General features: G+C 42.8%; 1 protein-coding gene across 6 annotated transcripts in view; it reads right to left on the reverse strand.

Annotated features, from left to right (window-relative positions):
• Window positions 1-7708, reverse strand: part of Pcm1 (pericentriolar material 1) — a 91101-nt gene extending 83393 nt beyond the window's left edge. For 2 of the 6 annotated variants that reach the window (XM_013025503.1, XM_013025482.1), the window contains exons 1-3: window positions 7477-7707; window positions 3016-3133; window positions 1397-1642 (exon numbers count right to left, since the gene is read on the reverse strand). In XM_013025503.1, coding sequence (XP_012880957.1) covers window positions 1397-1642; window positions 3016-3111 — 342 coding nt within the window. In that variant the 5' untranslated portion in view covers window positions 3112-3133; window positions 7477-7707. Of the gene's footprint in view, window positions 1-1396; window positions 1643-3015; window positions 3134-5778; window positions 5849-7476 lie in introns of all 6 variants that reach the window. The other 4 variants (XM_013025488.1, XM_013025471.1, XM_013025478.1 and 1 more) reach the window with 4 other exon arrangements.
• Window positions 7709-9719: the final 2011 nt, after the last annotated feature.

Here is a 9719-nt window from a genome sequence, read left to right on the forward strand (position 1 = left end):
CAGCTTTTTTCTTTTTGCTTATGTGGTGCTGAGGAATTGAACCCAGGGCCTCAGGCATGCAAGGCAAGCGCTCTACCACTGAGCCACCTTCCCAGCCCTATCCGAGCTTCTTTTGCTCAAAGCTAGCACTCTACCACTTAAGCCCCGTACCACTTCCAGCTTTTTCTGTTCATATGATACTGAGGAATCAGAACCCAGGGTTTCATGCATGGTAAGCAAGCACTCTACTACTGAGCCACATTCCCAGGCCCAAATAAATCATATACAATCATGATGCTTAACTACCCTACTGTGATGTAGAAAATAAGAATTACATCCTCCTGTCCATGTTTTGGTATCACTTTCTGACCTGTTTTTGTAATTTCTCCCATGTCCTTTCCTAGCAACCACTATTATACTCCATTTTCCATAAAATTGGATTTTTATTTTTGGTCAGAGACAGGGACTGGGACTGATGCTTCTGCTCACTGGCTAGTGCTCTAACAACTGAGCCCAATCAATGGGAAGAGTAGAAGAGAACAAGAATCCTGAAGGATAATGTTCAAAAGATGTTTTATACATGTGTATACTCAAGACTACACACCACACACAAATATAGAACAATTAACCTACCAAACACTGTTTGAAAAAGGGGAGAGAAGAAAGAAAGAAGATCCCAAGACTGACTTTTTTAGGCACCATTTAAAATCAAATTCAAAAGCAAAATTTCTTAGTTCATTTAATAATTAGCCCTGATAGTCTGCACCAGATACCAATTATTTTTGTCTTTTATTCTTTTGCTTTTGAGTTAACATACATTTGTAATAAGGGGATTATACTGCAGTATTTCAATACACACACAATATAGTTTGAACAAATTCATTTCCTCTACTCTATTTTCTTTCCTTCTCTCTCTCCCCCTTTTCAAACAGTGTTTAGTGGGTTTAATTGTTCTATATTTATGTGTGGTGTATAGTATGGGTATACATATAAAACATCCTCTGAACCTCTTTACCCTTCAGTATTCCCTTTCTCTTCAACTTCTCCCATTGATTCACTCCTAAACAGTCCCCTCCTATCCTTTTTTTTTTTTTTTTTTTTGTCTGTTGTGGGGCTTGGAATCAGGGCCCGTGCGCTGTCCCTGAGCTCTTTTGCTCAAGACTAGCACTCTACTATTCTGAGCCACAGAGGCACTTTTTTTTTTCTTTCCTGTTTTTCTGGTGGTTAACTGGAAATAAGAGTCTGATTGACCTTTCTGCCCAGGCTGGCTTTGAACTGTGATCCTTGGATCTCAGCCTCCTGAGAAGCTAGGATTACAGATCTGAGTCATCAGCATCTGGATTATTCTTACATTCTTAAGACAAACTCATTTCAATATTTCCCAGTCAGAACTTGATTTTTAAAATAATTCACAAACCTGATCTAAGTCACTGAAGTTTATCCGCTGTTTAAGTTTCTCTAATTCTGCCTGCTCTGGGACAGACATCTGAGTCATATATCTACTGTGTGGAAAGGTATGTGGAGTCTTGGTTCTTCGTCTTCCAACTCCTGGTGATGACTCCGGAGAAATATCATTAGTTACCCTTTTATCACTTTCTACACCAAACTTTTTCTTATTCTTTTCTGATGATCTATTTGCCTTCTTCTGTTGGCCACTCCAATCCTTTGAGAAAGTAAAAGCAAAAGTTAATCTGGCCTCTATCAAATCAGGAAAATAATTTTGGTATGCTTAAAAAACTTTGACCAGTCTTAAAATTGAAATTACATTTTTTGACATAAACATTCTTTTCTCAAGACATTTATTTCCACCAACTTATTTTCCTTTCATGTCCATCTTAATTTTATTTTATCCTTCAAAAAGCAGATTAGGTCATTAGCAAACATAAATCCCAAAATTCCAACCAAGAATAAATTTAAACAAGCCAGGCGCCGGTGGCTCACGCCTGTAATCCTAGCTACTTAGAAGGCTGAGATCTGAGGATCTTGGTTCAAAGCCAGCCTGGGCAAAAGTCCGTGAAACTCTTATCTCCAATAAATCACCAGAAAACCGGAAGTGGAGCTGTAGTTCAAGTGGTAGCGCTCGCCTTGAGCTGAAGAGCTGAGGGACAATGCCCAGGCCCAGAGTTCAAGCCCCATGACCGACCAAAAAAAAAAAAAGAATAAATTTAAACATTTTGAAAAGCTTTTTGTTTATTGTTTTTGAGACAGGATCTTGCTCTGATCTTCAGATAAGGCATTGAGTTTCTGTCTAAGTTGGCTTTAGACTAAGTTCTAACATATTCACACTGAAAGACTTTTAGTTATTGCTACAATAAAAATCATTATGGTTAGGGCTGGGATGTAGCTCAGTGGCAAAGCGCTTGCCTAACAAGCGCAACACGTCCTGGGTTCGATCCCCAGTACCAAAAAAAAAAAATCATTATGGTTATCTTCTCTATTTATGATAAAACCTGCCTTTTTATGAACTGTCACTCGACCCCAATCCACATTCCTACTAATTTTAATACTACTTACCCCACCTTTTGTAGGCCATAGATGACTGAAAAATAATGTATAATCTAAATTGTGACAATCCTATTTAAATTTTCAACCTGGAACTAAAAGGCAAGTCAGTAGATAATTTTCACTATTACTAAATTTTTTAGAATTTAGAATACATTCTAAATCTGTATTCTAAATTTAGAATACATCCAGAGTATATCACATAACTAGAGGAAAAATAGTCTGTGAAGACAAAAGCTAAAGCAACACAAAAGTGAAATAGAATCACAGTAGTGAAAAAGAAATCCTGACAACTTTCTTGTTCCTTCTTTTGTAACAGACTCCATAAAAGACCTTACATTCTTTTTCACTTAAGCAAACTCAAGTTGACAGTTATCTGTGTCATCAATTAATAAGTACTCCAGAGGTTTTAATATACTTCCAGTAGTATTTACAATGTCTCAGTGACTTAAACTTGATTGAAGGAAAGTTGAATTTTAACAATGATTAAATGTTATTGATCAGTAACATACCATCTACAATAAGATAGCATACCATATTATTAAGTCGATCGTCAACACACTCACTGCTCCAGTTGGGTAAATCCTGATCATTCATACTTTCTTCAAAAGGACCTCCTCCTGTGGCCATACTGACTTTCCCAAATAACTTTCTGAAAAACAAGTAAAAACTTAACTTTTTTTCCTGATTTAAAAATGATTTATTTATTTACTTACTTATTTAGACACTGAGGATTAAAGGCAAGGAGGCAAGCATTCTCTGTTGTGCTCTGTTCACAGAACCCAAACCTAAGTTTTTTAACACATAAAAAGAAACTTTAGTTTTTATATGATTTCATGAGACTTGGCAATATAAAAAATACAAAACCCTAATTTTAACAAATTTAAAAAGTTGGGCTGGGAAGGTGGCTCAGTAGTAGAGTGCTTGCCTTGCATGCTTGAGGCCCTGGGTTTGATTCCTCAGCACCACATAAACAGAAAAAGCCGGAAGTGGCGCTGTGGCTCTAGTGGTAGAGCGCTAGCCTTGAGCTGAAGAGCTGAGAGACAGTACCCAGCCCAGAGTTCAGGCCCCACGACCGGACCCAATAAATAAATAAATAAATATGGTTAAAAATCTTTAACAGGGGCTGGGAAGGTGGCTCAGTGTTAAGAGTGCTTGCCTCGCATGTATGAGGCCTGTATTCAATTCCTCAGCACCACATAAACAGAAAAAGCTGGAAGTGGCACTTTGGCACTATGGCTCAAGTGGTACAGCACTATTTTTGAGCTGAAGAACTGAGGGACGGAGCCCAGGCCCAGATTTCAAGCCTCATGATGGGGAGAAAGAGAGAGAGAAAGAGAGAAAGAGAAAGAGAGAGAGAGAGAGAGAGTGTGTGTTACAGATAAATAAGATTGACAAACCTTTAGCCTAATTAACCAAAAGGGAAAAGACCCAAATTAAGAAAATTAGTGATAAAAAAATCACAGCAAATACCACTGAAATACAACAGATCATGGGAGAATACTTTGAAGATCTATATTTTAGCCTTGTATAACTGAGGTCTTTTGTTTGATCCCAATACTACCCGATCCCTGAGGTTACAGTTACTTTAGTCAGGTGGAGTACATTTCTTTTTGGACAATACCACCCTATTTTTCTTATTTTATAATTTTCCAGAAAAACAAACAAAATTCACTAGGATTGGAAATAAAATATAATCAACTACCAATTTGTATTTTCTATTATAGTTTCATTTTAGTCTTCATAAAAGTTTATAAATCTGTTAGGTTTTTTTTGGAGGGGTGGAGTGGGGGTGACTAATACTAGTTTTTAAACTCAGGGCCTTAAACTCTTAGCTTTTTTACCCCAGTCATGGCTGGCATTCTATCACTTAGGCCACTAAGTGATTTTGCTAGTTAACTGGACACTGTCTCCCAGACTTTTCTGCACAGGCTGGCTTTGAAATTCAAGCCTCAGATTCCAGCCTCCTGTGTAGGAAGGATTACAGGCTTGAGCCACTACCATTTTTTTGTTTATTTTCTTTTTCTCTTTTGCTGGGACTGGGACTTGTATTCGGACCTTAAGCTCTCACCTGACTTTATTTCTGAATCATCTTTTCAATGACACTTGGTGCTCTGCTACTTGAGCCATGCCACCAGTCCTTGTGTTTTTTTTAATAGAAAACAAGAATATACTAAGTTTTTTGTTTTTTGGTGGGTCGTGGGGCCTGAACTCTGGGCCTGCAAACTGTCCCTCAGCTCTTCAGCTCAAAGCTAGCGCTCCACCATTTGAGCCACACACTTCAGCTCCTTTTTTTATTTTTGTCAGTCGTGGGGCCTCAACTCTGGGCCTGGGTGCTGTCCCTCAGCTCTTTAGCTCAAGGCTAGCGCTCTACCACTTGAGCCACAGCGCCACTTCCGGTTTTTTCTGCTTATGTGGTGCTGAGGAATCGAACCCAGGGCCTCATGCATTCAAGGCAAGTACTCTATCACTGAGCCACCTTCCCAGTCCCTATTAAATTTTGAAAATAGGCTTTTTTCCTCTCTCCTTCCTTCCCTTTTTCCTTCCTCCCTCACTTTTTCTCCCTTCCCATTTGCTGTTTTTGTTGAGATAGGATCTTGCCATGTAGCCAGACTGGCCTATAACTTGCTTGGTAGCCCTATCTTCCCAAGTGCCAGAACTACAGGCATATATATGCCAGAATTTTTTCTTTAAAAAAATAACAAAAATTTCTAAAACATTTTTAAACAAAACTTCTAATTCCCATCCTTTAGTCATTTATTTGCTAAATTACCTTTAGGAATTAAATTACTTTCTCTCAGTGTGCTAACATTCTCCAGTACTGACTTAATCCTTGGCAATGCACAAGACTTGATGTTTACAGCAATTTTAGATAACTAAAAGTATGTCAGTTGAAGGCAAAACTTAAAAATCAAGAAAGTTTATAAACAAAAGGTAAAGTTAGCTAATAGAAATATGGAAGATGACTTGAGATGAAATGGATTTGGAAAAAAAGGTATGTGAACAGTTATCACAGGACAAATTCAAACTCAAATGGGCTGAAGAAACTCTAAAGACAAAAAAATTTCAAAAGATATTACAAATTCTAGTAATTACTACCAATAGCATGGCTCTTTCCATGAAAGACAAATGGCATGATGGAAAGTAGAGCAGCAGAGTGAAGGCCACAGCACACTCAGAAACTTTACTAAGTGGGCACTCCATCATGCTCTTATTTTTGGATAGTGCTGTCCACCATAAACTATTACAGTTCAAGTATAATGCAAAGGAAACTAATATATAACCACATCAAATTACCTCTTCAGAAGCTAGTTTTTGCAGCTCAGAAACAGCACCTTTCCTGTCCACGCTTCAAAGCTGTTGTCTGCTCATTAAGAAAACACAACAATAAAAACAAAACGTGGGTAGACTTTTACACTGTTAAGTATAGAACGACAAACACCACACTTGTGGTTTAAAATGTTAGCATACCAACAAAAGAGAAAAATAAAATTTATCAACACTTTACATTCCATTTACCTTAATCATTTTGGAAAACAATGTGATATATACATACATAAATCTCCAAAACCTTCTAAGATCCCCCCAAACACTAAAGTGACCATTTAACATCTACTATCATTATCATTTAAAGATTGTGGGCAAGTTTACTCTCGAACTTTACCAAGTCTTTTAACTTGCTGCCACGAAAACGATTCAACAACTCCATTGTTTAAAGTGTCTATGTGAACCACTAATTACCTCTTAATAAAATAATCTTCACACGCTGACAAAGTGTACCTTTGGTTTAAAAATCTTGTATTTTCACGGCACCCACCAGCTCTCACCAGGAAGATGGGGAAAGAAAAGGAGCAGGTGCAAGCGACGCTCTGGCTCTGCCAACACCCACTCGGGTAACCAGAGAAGACCAGAAGGCGGAGTCGGGTCAGCGGTTAAGGGGCGGAGGGGGTGGGGGCGCCCAGAAAGCCCGCTTCTTTCAGCGCCAAAACATGATCCGCTACCGGGTTATTTTACAAGCACAAGGTCTTCAAAGCAGACAGGATCTCTATGGATCTGTTCACACACACACACACACACAAGCACACACACACATATGCACTTATGTGTATACACGTATATGTACACACATGGATTCACACGGACATGCGTGTATATGCATGCGTACACATGTAACACGTGTGTATGGGAATAAGACAGAGATCCACAAGTGTGGGCCTGGGGATGCAAAGTTCGCTCTACTGAACGCCCCGGCAGGGCCGAATTCCCAAGCCCATCTCCTGCAAGATCCCCGGCACCAGTGCCGGCCGAATGGGCGGCGAATCCCAGTCGGCTCCGGGTGGCTCCCGTGGCACACATCAAGCTGGACGTGCAGTGCGGCACGGAGCGCGGGTGGCGGGAGGGGCGCGGGGAGAGCATGGACCACAGCCACGCGCCCCCCGGAGCGCCCACCCCCGGCCCGGCCGCCCCAACGCCACCACAGACGGCGGCGAAGGCCCCGCGGGGCGCGCGGCGCGGCGCGCTCCCCGGCCGCCCTCCCCACCCAGGACTCCGGCTTCGCCGGGTGGAATGCGGCGGGTGGGGTGGACGAGCGCGGTCACGGGGCCTGCGGCCGCCTGGGCCTAGATCCTGAAGAACTCGACCGGGGGGAGTCCCACACCACGGCCGGAGGGCTCGGCTTCCTCCCCCCGCCCCGGAGAGGGGCAATGGCGTGGCGTCCTCCCCCCGTCCGCCCGCCCCCCACAGGCCAAGGGGCCACGGGGGGCTTCCGCCGTCGCCGACTTGCCCCGGATGCTCCCCCCGGAGATGGCGTCGGTCGGCCCCGACTGCCCAGGGAGCCCGAAGCTGGCAGCAAGAAGACCCCGGCGCCTGCGGAGGGGGCGTGGGCCCGAGCCAGGCCCGGCCGGAATCGCGCGTCCCCGGCTCCTCGTTCGCCCGCCCACCCGCCCAGGACGCGCTGCCCTCGGTTGCCAAGGGCCGGCGACGCGCAGGCTCTACCTGTAAACGAGGCAGCTCCTCCGGCCGGGACCGGAGCTGGGGTGGACAGGCGCCCCAGAATCCGCCACCGGCGGCAGTTCTTCCTCAGAGAGCGCGGCAGGGAGGCCCACAACTTCCCTGCGGACGGCTTGGAGCCCAATGGCCGCCTTCCCTACCTTGGCTGCTGGGCGCCAACCGCCGCAGCCAGCGCCATCTTAGGATCTCATCGTGGTGGGAGAAGAGGGGAGGGGGAACCGCAGAGGGGGCCACGAGCGGCGGGACGTGCGCCGTCTCCTTGGCAACGGTCTGCGCGCGGAGGAGAACCCGTCCCGGCGGTCGGAGCCGCAGTGCGCGCTAGACCGGAGTCACGTGATCCAAAGGCGTCTTGGAGAGCTGATGTACTTCGTCTACCAACCAGAGACTGTATCCCAGAATGCCCGCTCCACTCGGGTTAATCAACTCTTCCCTCCCCCACCCTCCCGACACACACACACACACCCCCTGCCCAGAAGGCTGGGAACTACAAATCCCAGCGTGCTGTGCGCTCCCTGGCCGTTCGAGGCCTGAGCGGAAGTAGATTGATGCTCTGGGGCCTGGGGGCGTCCACTCCGGAAGGTGCCGGAGGGAGGGGGGAAGACTCGAATAGCTCTTCTGGTCCCTACCCGCTGACGTTCCCGTCACTCTTGGAAGGAAACGAAAGGGCCTGTACAATCTAGTTCTGACTTTAACACATGAGAAAAACCCACGGGAGCTGAACGATTTGCCACACATAGGCAGCTAGTAAGAACGTATAAGTATTGCTAATAATTAGTGCCACCGTGGGTTGATTGATGTCCCACTTTTTCCTTACAAGTAACACATGATTTTAATCAGAACTTAATCCAGGAAATCTCGTCCTCACAACTTGTAGTCTCTGAATTCCCTTCTTACAATCTTCTAAAGATTGGTAAATCGTTGCTTTTTAAACATTGCTTTTATAAACAACGAAGTATTTGAGAGACAAAGCCAAACACCTGTCGGTTTCACTTGTGTGCAATTGCACACCAGTTTTGGCCGTTTAAAATTGTGGGATAAGATTTTTTTTTAATTCAAAATAAGGCTAAGAAGGAATGAAGAATGGACTTCTGTGTTCCAATAACATCAAATAGCTCCTCTCAATCACCAGCAGAATTTAAAAGTAGTAGAACTGCACCTCAGAACACAGTTTGGATAAATCTCTTGCAGCCTGCTGCAATTTGCTACTGCATTCAGGTTCGGTGTAATAATGCTCATTGACAGTGTACATTTATTGTACTTTAAAAGGTACTCAATGTCTCATATTGATAAGTACAAAGCTAAGAAAAACATACCCTCTGTCCTCATATTTTATTGAAATAGAGTGCGATGTAAATTCTGTATGGTAAGAAAAAGTGCTGGTCCAACATGGGTGGTTAACACCTGTAATCCTAGTTACTTGGGAGGCTAGGATCTGAGGATCATGATTCAAAGCCAGCCAGTGGAAGGAAGGTCTATGAACTCTTATCTATAATTAGCTGACTAACATCTAGATATGGAGCTATGTCTCAAGAGGGTAGAGGGCCACCCCCCCCTACATGCACACTGTGCTGTAAGAGTTCATGACACAGAGCCACTAAGCAGTTACTTGTTCATTGTAGTCTAGAATGTTCTACTGTAGGGAAAGTGGTTATTTTAAGACCTTGATGGCAGTGGTGTTTAGTTACAGGTTAGAAAGAATAAAAGGAGCAACAAGGAGAACAGGTAATAACTGGTATAGTTATGGTAGTACCATAATGAATAAGACAAGGTACTTGGATTTTGATTAACATAAACTAAATTAGTTTTCATGACATGTAAAGTATTATATTTATCAGGATACTTTTCAGGTGATACAAGAGTATTTTGTATTAGATTGTTTAACTTTTAACTATATTTTGTAAGTTCTTTGTCTATATATGGATTGTGCGCATGGCTATTAGTAGAAACGCTATCTTTTTGTACTACTTTAAATTCTCAACATCTTTCAGAGTTCATTAATCTTGATACTAATTAATTTGAACTTTATAAAATGCAATGCCTACTTTAAACCTGCAGATGGTGATAGAACTTAAGGGGAAAAAAATCTGCCCGGCACTAACATATTGTTTCTTTATTACACTGATACTTGATAGAAATGAATGTAGGGCATGATACTTAGTATGTATAACCCTGCTTTCACTGTAAAAAAAAAAAGAATAATTCACTTAGTAATAAGAAATAGACACTAC

The sequence above is a fragment of the Dipodomys ordii genome, unplaced genomic scaffold (genome assembly GCF_000151885.1).
Source record: "Dipodomys ordii isolate 6190 unplaced genomic scaffold, Dord_2.0 Scaffold4, whole genome shotgun sequence".
Taxonomy (NCBI): domain Eukaryota; kingdom Metazoa; phylum Chordata; class Mammalia; order Rodentia; family Heteromyidae; genus Dipodomys; species Dipodomys ordii.